General features: G+C 40.9%; 2 protein-coding genes across 2 annotated transcripts in view; both read left to right on the top strand.

Annotated features, from left to right (window-relative positions):
• Positions 1-4,591, top strand: part of LOC148187741 (uncharacterized) — a 32,451-nt gene extending 27,860 nt beyond the window's left edge. The window contains exon 26 of the mRNA XM_088086888.1: positions 2,256-4,591. Coding sequence (XP_087943014.1) covers positions 2,256-2,397 — 142 coding nt within the window. The 3' untranslated portion in view covers positions 2,398-4,591. The remainder of the gene's footprint in view (positions 1-2,255) is intronic.
• Positions 4,592-9,453: 4,862 nt separating this feature from the next.
• Positions 9,454-14,014, top strand: calm2a (calmodulin 2a (phosphorylase kinase, delta)). Its single transcript, XM_042501739.2, has 6 exons — positions 9,454-9,581; positions 10,525-10,555; positions 11,998-12,141; positions 12,239-12,345; positions 12,494-12,629; positions 12,719-14,014. Exons 1-6 carry the CDS (start codon positions 9,579-9,581, stop codon positions 12,745-12,747), a joined length of 450 nt encoding a protein of 149 aa, XP_042357673.1. The 5' UTR covers positions 9,454-9,578; the 3' UTR covers positions 12,748-14,014.
• The last annotated feature ends 1,591 nt before the right edge of the window (positions 14,015-15,605 follow it).

The raw sequence follows: 15,605 nt of genomic DNA, 5'->3' as shown, positions 1-15,605 counted from the left end.
AAGGATTTCTTGTGGAACAAAACCTATGCCCACACTAGGATGTTCCAGTATAAAACCGTTTTTCCTACAGAATTGCAGTCCAGTTTATTATGTGTGTCCTTTTTTCATTCTTCTGTGTCCCCTGTCTAAATTTGGATGTTTTTGTGGGTTCTTGAACACAGTACTGGTGCAACTCGTCAAGAATTCTTTTTTTCCTCTACAGCTGTTTGAAGAGTTTGAGTCGTGGGGTGGATAATTGATCTATCGCTCTGATCAGAGCTGATCAGATCCATGGATGAGAGATGCAGCTTCTGCAAACATTTGTGTCAAGTTTCACTTTATCTGCGCCTGGCCTTTTGCTGCTCCATTTGTGCTAGGAGTAGGCTCTGTGCTCCAAGAGTGTAGTATAATCAATAACCAAGTGGTATATCGAGTATATTCTGCTTCTATAACCATTGTACTTACTGTATCTTCATATTTGTATTTATTTTTATTTTTCTAGGATTCTTTTTTACATTAGGCAAGGGACTACCAAAGTAGACTAGCTCCCCAGCCAACTCAGCTGCATTTACATTTACAAAGCACAAACTACAGCTCTAAAAAAACAAAATGTATAAGTGACGGCAGATGTTTTAATTGTTGCGGGCCACCACAAATAAATGAATGTGTTGGAAACCCTGGAAAATACTGCCAAAAAAGAGCTTGCCTCTAGCGTGCCTGTTTAACGTGTTGTTTGTACTGTCGTGTTTTAGATTTATTACTTGTGGGTATTCCTTTAAATTAATATAAAATCACGTGGTGTTTGCTATCGTGAAGGGGATTGCGAAATATTTTTAGGACTTAGCTTGACCACAAAGATCAGTCACAAAAAAAGTGTTTGGTTATCATTTAATCACATTGTCAACTGCACATAGAAAATATATTACATCACAGTACCATTTTAATACAAAGCCGAATTAAAATCTGCTGTAACTGCTAAAGTACATCTCGTATCCATGTGTGCACGTGGATGTGCATAGCCGTGCATAATAATGTGCATGTGTCCTTGGCCCAAGCATGTGTGTACAGATGTATGGCATCTGGGCCAGGTGTTAGTGTGCCACAGAGACACATAATCCCCCTGATGACTGGCCTGCTTTCTCTGCTATCAGTAAATAGACCCTATGGATATAATGGAAGGGGGTCGGCGCCAGCATTGTGGGATTATGTTGTTAGATTAGAGTGAATAAGCAAAAGTCAGGTAAGAGGTTATGGCGTTGTCCTTTAACAAGACAGACAGAAAGAGATACTGGGATTATGTGTTATGATATAATACTTCATGTCACTGATGTATGAGATATAATAGAGCACAAGTGGTTTAAATTAATGAATATGTTGTTCCTTTTTTTAACTTCCACTTAGGTGCCATCAGTGTAGGTTTTCACAACATTTTTAGATAGATAGATAGATAGATAGATAGATAGATAGATAGATAGATATTTATTAGTTCTTTCAGGAATTTTGTTTATAGATGTATTTAATTTTTACAACATTAAATCTTTGAAATACTATAAAATCAGCATAATTTATGCACCTCGACTACAATTTGGATTTAGCTCAGTGAGTTTAAGTGCACATTGCACACATTAACTGTAATCAGTGTCTGAACAAAGGGTCTGAAGGGTCTCATTGTCAAGAATTGTGTTGGGTTTTTTTTGGTTATTTTATTCATATTATAATTCATGGCCAGGTTGCACAGTCTGTACCTCATTATCGGATAGGATATATATATATATTTGCACAAAGAATAATGATATACAATCCAAAGCATCTGAACTGCAAATCAGCGAGTCTTGGAGGAGCATTCGGGGATGTGTGTTTCATGTTTTTAATCAGCTTTAGCCCCAGATTTCAGCATCTTTCAACACTCAGAATATCTAGGCTAGAGCCTGTGCATGAATATTCATGAGTCACCGAGTGCTCCACAACAACTGCTGCCCATCCAAACATTTCCATAAATTGCTGGAAATGATTGTCTACTGTATGGAGAGTTATAGAAGGCACCAATTTAGAGAGGTACAAAATGTGCAGAAATCTAACTCCTGGCTTTGATGGAGATATATCACCACTAGATACAATTACACAGTACATAATGATCAACATGATGCAGGCTGAAGAACTCCTTATATACAGTGCAAGAGACAATAGGGACACTTTACAGTTTTTATCACTTTACGGCTGACAGTGGTAGTTTGGCGTTTACTGCTGCATTCTGATTGGCTTCTGTTTTCTTCCAGCCTCCCCCCCATGCTGCCAGAATACATCCAGGAGCAGTACAACCCTCCGCCCTTCAACTACTCCGACCCTGCCCTGCACTACATAACCCACAGCAGCCCTCGGATCCTGGACAGCTACATACCCAGGCAGCGCTACAGATAGTACATACCAAAAACTCACACATACAGTATCTACATTAATCCCTCAAACAGGCACTAAAAAGCTTGCACACTTGCACGCAATAATGCACCAGCTGACAAAACCAAGCACTTTTGGAGCCCCTGTATGTGTTTTATAAAGACAAGATGAATGACTCTTATTTATATCGTAACACACAAGTAATTAAACCTGAGTGACTTTTAAAGTCAATTATTTCCAATCCTCTTCGCTGAGCGATGGACCTGCCAAGTTTGAGCTGGAAGTTTTTTTTGCCAGGACAACAGTTTACAGTCAGGGTCTGACCCAGCAGAACTCAACCATCTCTTGGCTAGAGACAGTGATGAAAAGCAAACCACTGCAGTGGTCTTTAGTTTCCAGCTGATACTAGGCCAACTGCCTCCTTGATAGGAACATTAGCATCTGCCAGGATACCTGGCGTCAGACTCCTGCCCTCTGCTCACAATCACACTGAGCCTCGAGCCTGCTCAAAATGCACAGTGATGCATCCATATCTGAATCAGTCATAATCACTAAAACATAGTCAATTTATGTGCTGTTGTTTTGCAAGCACACAAACCATTAAAAAGTAGGTGACACTGTTTTATTAAAGCATTCATCCCACTTTGGGATTACACTAAATTATTGTTCATTGCTGGATTGTGTCCCAGATAATTTAGCACAGCAGAGCAATTCAGTCTTTCAACTGGCAGCTGTCTTTTTAAAGCTGGACTGTCACTACAAGTTAGAAAAAAAAGATTTGTAAATATAATATAAATCATTAAAAGTGCCAATTTAGCAACATTGTGCTGTGGAGATATTATTTCAAGAACAAAGAAACTTAAATGTTGTAACCAACGTGTCACTTTACAAGAGGGGAAACAGACTGTGTGACTTTAACACAAGAAAGGATTGTTTTTCTTGCATGCCTCAACAGTGAACGAAGAATCCAAAAACTGAATTTTTTTAAAGAATTGAAGTAAATGGGGTCCATGTTTAACAAAATACCCCTTTACGAACAATCACACAAATTGTTCAATATAATCCAAGTCTCATTCAGTCATTGTCTTTCAGTTGTGTGTTCAGTACTTCATAAACACATGCAGTTTGCAAAAACCTTTCTATTGAAAACACACCACTTACAGTACTGTATATGTGAAAGTATTCAGATTGTAACGTTTTGGTAAAAGTGCATATGTTTGGGAAACATTTAGCATACAACCTGATAAATGAGACTTGTATTATTCGACTCAAGTTGTGTGATTGTAAATAGATGTTTTGATGTAGCTTTGACGTGGCCCCCATGTACTTCAATTCATCAAGAATTTTCCCAGTTTTTGGATCCTTAATTCACTATTAAAGCATGCAAGAAATACAAAGTTTTTTTCACAAATTAAAAGTAACACAGGGTAAGTAACTGACATACAAATTACCATTTTGAGGGTGAAGTGTTCCTTTAAGATATCATTTAACAAGAATGCCACTCTTTACGTTCTCTAGGGATTTTCTCTGCAGCTCACCCTAACCTTTGACCTCTCACTGGAGAGGAATGTGAATACCACGTTTGTCATCTTCCTGCAAGCTGATACATGTCATGTAATGAGGCTGCTGAGAGATTGTAATTGTGTAAGGACTCAATGTCTTTAAAGGTGAGCATGCCATTTTCACATCTTACTCTTGGCAGGGTGAAAAATTGAATCATAATCTTGTTTTGGATTGACAATCGGGGCAGTATTAATCAATTTATATAGTTAATTAAAGTCAAATAAAGCACACTGTGGCCATCAAAGTAAAGTGGACATTAACGACAATGATCTTCATCTCATCAGTGCCAGAATAAATAATCTTACAGTGTAAAAATACTCCATTACAAGTGCTGTTAGGTATTTTAACCTATAATTAATGAAAAGAAATCACTAAGCAGAACGACACCGTTTATGTAGTGTTATATTATTATGCTATATTATATTAAATTATATTATTATTATTATTATATTATACATATAGTATTACATTATTATTGATGCACATGTAAACAGCATTTTAATGTTGTAGAGGTGGACCTAATTACACAACTTATTCTACAGAAATACATGGTATTGTTGGTGTTGATCATATTTTTGTATCTTTGTACACCTTCAAATAAGTAAATATCAACTAATTAAGTATAATTATAGCATTAAAAGGAAATATTCAGGTACACTTTTAAGATATTTTTCTTAAGTAAAATTACTTGTATACTTAGTTATTTTCCACTGCTGCATCTCCCATAATTAATTCTTTCTTTTGCGACGTCACTCTTTTGCTGTGCTGCAATTTCATCTCCAGCCACCAGGTGTCGCAGCTGAGTCTTCCACACGAGGCAGATCAATCACATTTGTTTATGAGTAGGGTTTAAGTAGAAATGCAGCACTCTCACAGCCACAAACGCACACACAGTCGCTCACACACACACATGCACAGGCGACTAGACACCTGCTCTGCAGCCTTCATCTGGAAGTGGCCACAGCATGCGGTGGAGCCCGCTGCCCCCCTGCAGGATGAGATCATCTGAGAGGGGTGCGGAGCGAGGCAGCCCTGCAGGTCCCTGCCACACTGCAGAGACGGACCTGGCCTATGCTACAGCCCGGGTCAAGGACAGGGCGCTGCTAAAACACTCTCAACACTGTCAGTTCCTTTTTGTGGTTACGCACCAAAGTACTTGTGCACACAGCTACCCCTGCATTAACCTCTGCAGTGCTTCTCCAATCCACTGGTTTCACTTTCAACAGGGCTGATTGAGAAAGTGAACTTAGACAACACTACATACAGGAAACTTCTGGAAAGAATTTTAAAGAAAAATCCATAGCAGGTAAAACTCCTGACAGCTGTTTCAGACAAAAGCCACAGCAACAGCAGCCACTGAAAAACAGCCACTGAGGATGAAATCACCTTGGCGAGAGAGCTTTGTAGTGCCACACTTCTGGAAGGTTCCAAGTAGCACTGTTTCATGTGCTGCTGAAGGCTGCAGTGTTTGAACTCCAGTTCTCAAACTGACTGCAGCAGACAAGCTGGAGGCAAGCCAGTGAGGGAAGGAGAGAGGAAGGGAGAGGGACAGAGTTAGATCGAGTCAGAGAGAGAGAGGGAGAGAGGACAGGAGGGAAATGAAAAGAGAGAGAGAGCGAAGATCAACAGCAGGGATTCTATTTGACAGCCAGTAAGTGGTTTTGTCCCTCAGATCCCCTCAAATAAAACAACTGACATGTGCAGGTTTAGAGATGCTTGATGATCTAGTGCTGGGGCCACAAACAGAGACACGTTAGGGGGATAGAAAACTAAGTGCATGCTTAACACTATATCCATTTCATCACAACATGATTGAAATAGGCAGGGAATAGCAGGCCCGACCAAATCCTCTTATCCGATTTGAGGCCATTAATCATTTCTCCCTCATGATGTAATTTTGGAAAACATGTCATTTCTCAGTAACAGGTAGGCCAGAATGCCGATGGGATTGGCTCCTGTGCGACTAGCCTGTTGTTGGCCCTGCTGATGCCTCTTATTGCACGGCTGTAAAACCATTCACGCTTACTGGGGGCGGTTTGCTGGAGGCCGTAAACTTTGTCCATTGACTGAGCCAGACCTTTGGCCTGAGCATGCTGGGAAGCATTAGTGGTAATTCTTATTAGACGCTTGTCAGATGTAGCCGACATTGCCCGTGGGTCATAAAAAATACATGCGTACGCAAACACACCCCTTTCCTGTCGTATATACCATCAGTGCAGATTGTATGGGAGAATTTGCATACAGGCGTATAGGCCAGTCTCACATGCACGGATGTCCAAACACACCCAAAAGCAAACAGATGCCTGCATGTGCGCTCATACAATGTCTTTTCACTTATAGCTTGACATCCATGACGCACAAACAACTGCCATTCACTCCCATGAAAGGTGATCCACTCCCTTGGCAAGGAACCAGCAGGTGCATTACTAAACCTCATTCATTAATAATGGCGTCCGTGTCTTTCTGTTACACAGGTAAACATCTTCTCATATTTGTCACCAGCACTACATCCCTCAAAGTCCCCCTAAAGCCACTTAGGTGCACAAAATCGCCTTCTCTTTAGGCTTTTTTCCTTAAAAGCTGCTTTATAGCACAATTGCGCAATAACACTACACACCATATACTGTATCTCGCATGCCGTGTGCCAACCTGCCCCCACTGCCAAAACTGAACTGTCCCACATGGTAGGCTTTTCCTGCAAAGGGAACAATGCTAACTGCTATCAGCGGGAGTGATGTTAGAGGCTATTGGGAGGTGACATTAATGAAGATGGAGGGGGCACCTTCAGCCCTGCTTCAGCTGAACCAGAATGACCTTTGACCCCTGCAGTATGGAAACGAAAGCGCTCGTTTTATATAAATGTTCTGGGCAGGGCTGCGTCCGATAAGGACTCATTACCTGAAGTGGTTACATATTCACAGATCTGATAAGACGAGGGTAGTAGAGAACATAGTAGAGAGCATAGTGTGTGGATTAATCTAAGTAAAAAAAAACCAAAACAAAATCAGTTAACATAATACCTAACATTCATAATGCAAAAACACTGTAAGACTGTACCGTGCACTGTGTTATGAATCCTCCTTGGCTTACATCATGCAGATTGGTTTCAGGTTTATATAGACCGTAAAGTCACGTCTCCTGGGCTCCAATATTCCCTATCCATATTAACCTCCAACCTAAAATCACCTTTGACCTGGAGCAGGTCCTCTGAGGCCTGGGGATCATTGAAGGGCATGTCATCAACCAAAAAAAAACAGCTGATTCTGCAAAGTGGGTGCAGGGTGGCTATGGAAATTTGGCAGGAAGACAGAGGTAAAAAGGTATTCTGATTTAGATTTATGACCGCACAGTAAACCATTGTCTCTTAACAACTGTTTGATTGGAGCAATTTACCATATAGGTTCTATAAGAATGTCTAGAACATGTGGTTATCAGAAGAAATGCAGCCAAGTGTTCATTACAACTACATATGACATCGTAGTGACGGGCAGAAATCAACAAATGAATCATCCTGAACTACTTTTTTAAGGTTTTTACCAGGTCACCCTGTCAAATGTCTGAATGCTCATGAATCCTTGATTATTTACCACTTTCTGCTATCACAGGGTACTGCTCACACTATCTGCTACAGTGGGTGAATGAGAATCGATTGAATCAGACTCAAGTCGAGGCCTCTGCCAGCTAAGGACAGTGCTCACTGGATGGTCATTCTTCTGACTTCAGTGAGTCCATGAGATTTAAATGTGGAAACAACAAGGACGCTGCAAAGAGGATGTGTTCTTTTTTATTGCTTAAAGCATGTAAACACACTGCTAACAAGGAGCAAAGAAAACGTGTCAAACGATCCGTGAAATAAGATCGAGAAGTCAATTTTCAGATGATTCTGACACCACATGTATGCAGCATAATGTTGTGTTATATTACAAAGTGCCGTAGAGAAACTGGCACCATATTTAGCGAAAAATGTCAAAACTCAAAAGGTTTGATCCATTTACTTGAATCTACTCAAAGGAACCGAAACTTTGAAAGGAATCAGTCCGCCCGTCACTGTTACATAGCATCTAAGTTCAGCAGTATTTTCAGAGAATTAATACGTAAATTCATACATACATGTCGTTCACACATGCTCCAGCTTATCAGGTTCTTGTGACGGGCCTTTGTGCCGTCACCTTTGGAATTACATAATCTGCACAGTGACAAAAACCCTGTCGCAGAAAAACAGATTTAAATGAAAAGAATCCAATGTGCTCCAGATTAGGTAGGTTGGGAAAAAGCCTGGCTGATTCTAAAGCTGCTCAGCAGATCACATGGCACAGGCAGCATCACCTCTGCAAACAGCGCAGATGGAAGTGGGAACCACTTTGGATCCTCATTCCTTCCATCTACGTGTGAGATATTGAGCTTTTTGCAATCCCCGCTCTCTAGTGTGACATCCGTGTCTAATAATAAGAGAGGCAGCAGAATTGGGAAGGAAGGGGGGCTGTTTTGGGACGTGGAGATTCTAGTACATTCTCTGAGTGGTTCTTCACATCACTCTCCATGCACATCCCTGTCCACCCTCCTCCTCCTCAGCGTCTCCCATGGGATCAGGCCAGAGACAGGTGGTCACTGGGAGACCAGTCAGGCATAAGCAATCAGGCTATCAGATACTCCCATCCACACCAGCAGCACAATTAGACCTGAGAATACAGTCACCTGACAGCATCACCTGCTACAGTCACATATTACACACACACACACACACACACACACACACACACACACACACGCACACTTATTACAAACTATTACACTCAAACACTTCAGTCCTGACACTGCATCTCATTATGCATAACATTTAAAGTGATGAAGACTGTCACAGCAGACATAAACTTCAGGCAACACACACTGAACTCTATCACAGTCTATGTAACAGCCATTAAAAAAAGCATAGGTAACAATATAATACAAATGAAAACACAAGAAAAGAAAAACATTGCAGCAACAGGAAATACACAAACTCATGTAAGCACAAACTGGGTCAGTAATACCCCAGTTACAAGTACCAAACTATGCTCCTGGTAGCTAATTACTTATCAAAACTATCTTATTGGGTCTCCCTAAAGATGATGCCCATATGTATACACACTGTGCAACAAGCTTGTCTGCTATGCCTGTGGCACTGACTGGGATGTCTATGGACAAGATGCAGCGGCAGCGCAGACCATGGGAGTGACGCATTGCAGGTACAAACACACCAATCAGAGAGCGCGATTTCTTTCAGCGACGTCTTGTGCCCCATCACAGAGTAGCAGAAAGTATTCATACTCCGTTATGTAGACCTGTAACTATACGCGATATCATTTCTAATAGTGACGTCAAAACTCACACCACAGTCGTGCGAGGGTGCTATTGGTGTATTTTGATTTTCGCGTGTAGCTTATGTTGTCTCTAAGCGTGTTTTTGATTATTTTAATAACTGAGGAAAAAGGAAGTTGGCGGAGGGATATTGAAAAGAGGAGGAGTTTAGGGTAGCCGTTAAAGGCGAGTCCAGTTGCTTCTATCTCAGTGTGTTCATAGAGGCTGTCAGTCCGCGTAGGCTTCGTGTTGGCTCTAGTTTATTACGGATTTTGTCGTGAACCAGCCGCTCCATCTACATCGAAATGGTAAGAAAAAGCAAGTTTACATTTTCTCTACAGTCTAGAATCGGTTGGCAGTCCCACAGCATCTGTCGTTTTTTAAAAGCGCGAAATTAATGTCAATAACGTCACCAGTGGCTAAGCTGAAGCCACCGTGAACTAACTTACCGCAGTGCTGGTCGAATAAATGACAGCTTGCTAGATGCTAGGTAATGTTAGCTTGTTAGACAAAGCTAACGTTAGCTGAAGCTGCGTTGGTCTGAACAAGTTCAGTGAGTTAACATCTTTGTGTCTAACGTTAGCACAGTCACATCAAACTGTATTATAGGGAGTTACGTTCTCCAATAAAGTTGCGTTCATGCAACTCTTATCAGCATGATGGACTGTACTGTAATGGTGGCCGTCTAACATTTGTCCGTCAAATAACGGTATTTGTCACACTTAACGATAAACGCTGATTGAAAATAATGTTGTGACTATTTGCCAGGCGATGGCTTGCTTGTGACGACTGCTGTATTAGTCAGTCATTCTGCTAAAAGTGTGCAGCGTTGGTGATCGTCTGTAACTGAGCCGGCATATCATGGTAGCTAGCTAACTTTAGCGCTTCCTAGCTAACATTTACCGCCAAATTGTAAGTCGTCCATTGTTTAATAAAGTTTGCGTCATCTGACAGTCAAATGTAGAAAGATTTGACGTTAAACGGCACGTCCTACATTTTATCGAGATTCCTGTGGGCTTCCAAGTTTAGTAACAAGATGGTTAGTTAACCGACACGAAAACGCCTGTTTTGTGTTATCTTGTAGATGATGTTACAGCTAGTCTAACTTCCAGATGAGTCACCAGTGTACAATTAATGTGTTTGTATCAAATGCAAAGGAATAAATGGGGGATCTGACTGTGAGGTCATCTATGTTGTTCTAACATATTAAATCTAATTCTATTTTTTTTTGCTTCATGTTGTATTTTACAGGCTGATCAGCTTACAGAAGAGCAGATTGCGGGTAAGACATCGCTGCATTGATCTACTACTTGCCTCATATCCTGCCAAGTGGCCTTCCTTATGGATCCTTGCATCCCTTGCAGTGGATTTATACTTTTGCCTTTTAAGGCGTTCCTCAGGGCAGCCTACTGGTCATAAAACAGGAATGAATGAAACGGCTGTTGCTTGCTGGCTCTAGAGCACAGAAGGACTCCCTCATGGAAAACTTTGCATTTTCATGGTTGCCATGTAATATATGATGTAATCTGGAAGGGCTGTGTGTTCTGGAGAAGTGTTGGCAGTCAGCTTTTACATGCAGTGCATGATGTGTCCTTTGCCCTGGGTGTGTTCTCTTTGGATGGCATGATTCAAGCACAATTGTGATAGTAACTTGGGTTTAGTACACTGATATCCTAAGATGAGACCTAGATGATGTAATCTAAATCATGCAGGCGGAGTGTGAGTGTGAGTGTGTGTGTGTGTGTGTGTCTAGGCTCTGCAGCCAGTATGTGCTCAGGGATTCTTACTGTAATGTATTCGGTGCATGTATAAAATGTGGCACAGTTGTAGTGGTTTCCCTGATTAGATCTTCCGGCTCCTCTTTACTTAATTCAGTTTAGGTCTCAGGTTTCACAATTTGTTGATGATGATCTTGCTGTATGTTGCCTCATGTTTTGCTGACGCATGACGGTTTAAGATTTATGCAAACAGCATGATGTTACCATGCACTTACATGTTCTGTTACCTTGGGGAAATGTACAGTCATTTAAAGCACAGTAAGCATCTGCAGTGATGTGAGTTTTAATGGCCTATAGCAGAGGAATTAAGAATCCTTTCCCGTCCCTGACACTTCCTGCAGTTGATGCAGACAGTAGGCCTATCCTCATAACAAAAAGGGTGTTGCCCTGTGTGTTTGACCCCGCAAATGGCAGGGCAGGTTGTAGTTTTTGTGACGCTGATGAGTTGCTGCATGCCACTACACATTGCCCGTTGGCCTCATCACACTTGATGAGTGTGTCATTGTTCCTCGTCCCTCACGGCTCCACCAAACCACCCAGGCTGTCGTTTGCTGTTGATGTAGCCTGACTGCCCTGCTGCCTGCTCTCGTGCAGGCTGCCCTTGTTTAGCCAGAAACAACTGCACTTGAAACCCAAAACAAAGAGGGCTCATCAGTATGCCGTAGGTAGTTTATTACTGAAACATATTTAATGTAAAGCCTCTTTGACTGAGTCCTGAGCTTATTTGGGGTTTGTGTGAGGGTGATTTACAGACTTAAGGAAAAGAGGAGTTCATTATCCAAGGTGGAATGATAGCATTATATGGATTTTTAATCTTTTTTTTAGCCTTTTACAGTGTTTTTTTAATCCAAACTACGGTCTTAGTTCTGCTGTGTATATTTAGCAAAAGGTGTGACATCTCTGCCCAACTAAAGAAGCCTATCTACTGTTTTTTTTTTGCTATCAGAGTTCAAGGAGGCATTTTCGCTCTTCGACAAGGATGGAGATGGCACCATCACCACCAAAGAGCTGGGCACAGTCATGCGCTCTCTGGGCCAGAACCCCACAGAGGCAGAGCTGCAGGACATGATCAATGAAGTGGACGCTGATGGTGAGAACTCAATCTGGCCTCAAAACCTGCTAACCACACGCATACTGTTGATTTGCTAGATGGAAATCCCTCATCGATGTCTGATTTCCATCTTCAGGAAATGGAACGATAGACTTCCCAGAGTTCCTGACCATGATGGCCAGGAAGATGAAGGACACAGACAGCGAGGAGGAGATCAGAGAAGCATTCCGTGTCTTTGACAAGGTAAATGCTGTCTGCACTCCCACACACACACACACACACACAGACACACATACATACATACATACATACATACATATATACATACATATAACACACATATGTGCAGCATTTTTTTAAGACTGTGTGAACTAACTGATGTAAATTTCAGGATGGCAATGGATACATCAGTGCTGCTGAGCTGCGCCATGTGATGACAAACCTTGGGGAGAAGCTGACTGATGAAGAAGTGGACGAGATGATCAGAGAAGCAGACATTGACGGAGATGGACAGGTCAACTATGAAGGTTGGTAGATGTTGCGTTTTATATTTTGACTCCATTTAGGTCTCTCGTAGGATACTGAGCCGCAACATTTCTTTTTCTCCCCCCTGCAGAGTTCGTACAAATGATGACGGCGAAGTGAAGGCCTTGTACAGATTTCGTATATAAATAATTTGCCTTTTTTTCTTTGTGTAATTTATCTGTAAAATCTTAATAGCCCCCCTTCGTCCCTGCCCCTTCTGCTGTCCAAAGGAACTGCATGTAAACTGCATAGGCTCTTGTCCCCATGTCCCTTTCTTTTGCTGTCATGGTGTTTTGGAGTGACGGAATGGTCATACAACCAGAAGCCTGTGGAGGCCCCTGGGAGCCGGAGAACTTCGAATCTTCCCGTCTTGTGTGCTCGGGGCCCCTCCACGCATGGCGACATTGGAAACCTGTCAGCTGGTTGTCACTTGGCAACACTGTTGGCATGGAAACAATGTAGAGGAGTTTAACTCTGCATGGACTACGGACAAAGTATATATGGAAATCTCTCAGCATTGCACTACTGCAAAAAAATGACACGGGTGTATCTCCTAGGTACTCGTACAAACTCTTTTTGTATCTGCTGTTCTATATACCAGAAAACGACTAATCTTACCATGCTTTTTAATGTTTTACTCACTACTTTTACTTCTTTCTTTTTCTTTTATTTTTTTTATGACCTCTGGTCATGCCTCAAATAATCCATTCCAAGTTGTATATTTTTGTTTTCCAATAAAATTTACAATCTACCCGGATTTGAAAATTGTCTTGTTTTCTCAGTCATAATGGATCCTTGAGTTTGTATACCCTGTAATAATTCCCATTTTTGTATTGAGGACAGGATGCTCCGTTTTTTGATAGGATATTTTTTTTTCTTGTTGCTTAGAAATACACATGAAATGTTTACCATTTTAAATTTAAAGTGTCCCCTGTTAATTTCAAAAAGCACTGAGGAGCATCAGCCAATGCCTCTTAATGTTCAGATAAGCTCAGATCAAATCTGTATTGTCATTAAAATAAAAGCACTGAGTGGGATCAAAGGCTTCTATTTTGAAGTGCACACAATGGTACTCGACATTGGATTAGCCTTGTACTGTCCAGGTCCCCTTCTGACTACATAGGCCATGTGTTGTCTGCTACTGTTGGCACAGCACCATGTAGAAGCTGACTGCCTCATGTCTTACTTGGCATTTGCCCCCAATCACGAGGTGCAGGTGATAGAGCATACATCAGAAACCATGGTGTAAATAGAGGTGTACCTGTTTTGTTTTTTTTTTGTTTTCTTTTTGTTAATTTCTGATTATTGAGTTTGTTACAGTAGCTTGCAGAGATACTAAGTTTGTTATTTTGATGAATGACAAAATAAAGCTCTATTGTGGACCTCAGCTCTGCCTCTTGGGTGAAGTTTGTTTCCTTTATTGAATGCAGTAGTTTGACAAACATTTGTAATGCAAATCTAGAAAAAAAAAACCTTCAACTGTATTCTTTTTATGAAGTAATGTGATGGTTTTGACTGTCCGTTGGGAGTGGGCTGCAGTTTTTTGGTCAGTCATGCACGTTAGGGCCCTACACAACACACAACTTGTACATTAAAGCAGACTGTGATGTAAATTTAATTAAGTACCCCTTATTTGATTTTCCTTAATCTTGTGTTACATGTGTGGCTAAAAATGAACGATATCCCTTTCAGAGTCTGCTTCACTTCCAAGTCATAGGACACGAAGGAACACTATGATCCACACCAATTTCAGGTGTGAATCCATGACACAAGTGGCTCTCATCTTGTCAAAACTAATTATCACAAAACTCTCCCAGCTGAAGTGTCGTCACAGTCTACTTATAAAAAAGCTGTTAATTGCACAGCACACGTAACACTGGTCTTGGCTCTCCAATGTATTCACACATTGTCCAAACATAAGAGTGAACATCAGGTGCTGTGATTAAAAGGGAGACAACCTCAAACAGCTCCTTTGCTAGCTGTGTGTGTTTTCTGCGTGTGTCTCCTCGTGCACTCTCAGGCCACATGAGACTTCCTTGACAAGCAGTGTAAAGATGAATTCTTGGCTCATTCAAACCATGTGTTGCATGTAGCCTAGCAACCAGGCTGAATGTTGCACTTTTGCTCCCAGAGCGAGATTTTCACTTCAGGTGATGATCTTTAGTTCTGTTGTACTGACAGTGACAGAGTGTGTGTGTGTGTGTGTGTGTGTGTGTGTGTGTGTGCGTGCTTCTCACACTCCAGCCTAGTATGCCACAAGAGGTAAGATACTTAAAGCTTCATGCATAAAGAAGAGGGTTAGTTTGAAAGAGTTTCTCAATATGAGTATCACACTCTAAAACCTGCCGTGTTCCTAATTTCCTCATTTAAAGAGCCCACTGTTCATACACATAACTACACACGAGACAACAGTATTCAAAAAATGTGGAATAGTCGAAATTGAATTTTATGATTTAATATTTAAGCCTTTGAAAACTGAGCAAATTGGCTTGATTCCTTTCAAAAACATAGTAAGAAGGCAGTGAGCAATAAATGAAGAAATGACCCAAAAAATAAAAAGAAATTAGTAAAAAGTAAGAGAACAACCTGAAAATTAGCTTTAAAAAATGTTTAAAAAAAACAAACAAACAACAAAAAACAGAAACGGAAATGACCTGGCAAGGTCCTTAAAAAGGGGCTTGACATAATTTTATTTGTGTAATTATAATAATTAAAAATTTAGTTTTACCCTAGCTTTTTTCTCTAGACATTTTGTTTTAGCTATTTAAAGATATTTTTCTAAATCTACTCATTTCTTGCAGTTGCAAGTTGCTCATTGCCTTTTTCTCATGTTTTTGACAGAAGTTGCACGAATTTGCTCAAGGTTGTAATACTTGCGAAAAGCATCTGAAAGCAACACAAGGGAGGTGATGTCACTCTAGGGTTCAAACTCATGTCAAAGGATAGAGGGGTGAGAGAGAAATCTTTTTTTTACATTT

Source organism: Plectropomus leopardus, chromosome 13 (genome assembly GCF_026936395.1).
Source record: "Plectropomus leopardus strain MGB_pleo_1.0 chromosome 13, ASM2693639v1, whole genome shotgun sequence".
Lineage (NCBI taxonomy): Eukaryota > Metazoa > Chordata > Actinopteri > Perciformes > Serranidae > Plectropomus > Plectropomus leopardus.
Note: the sequence above shows the minus strand (reverse complement) of the source record. Positions and strands in the feature narration are given on the sequence as shown.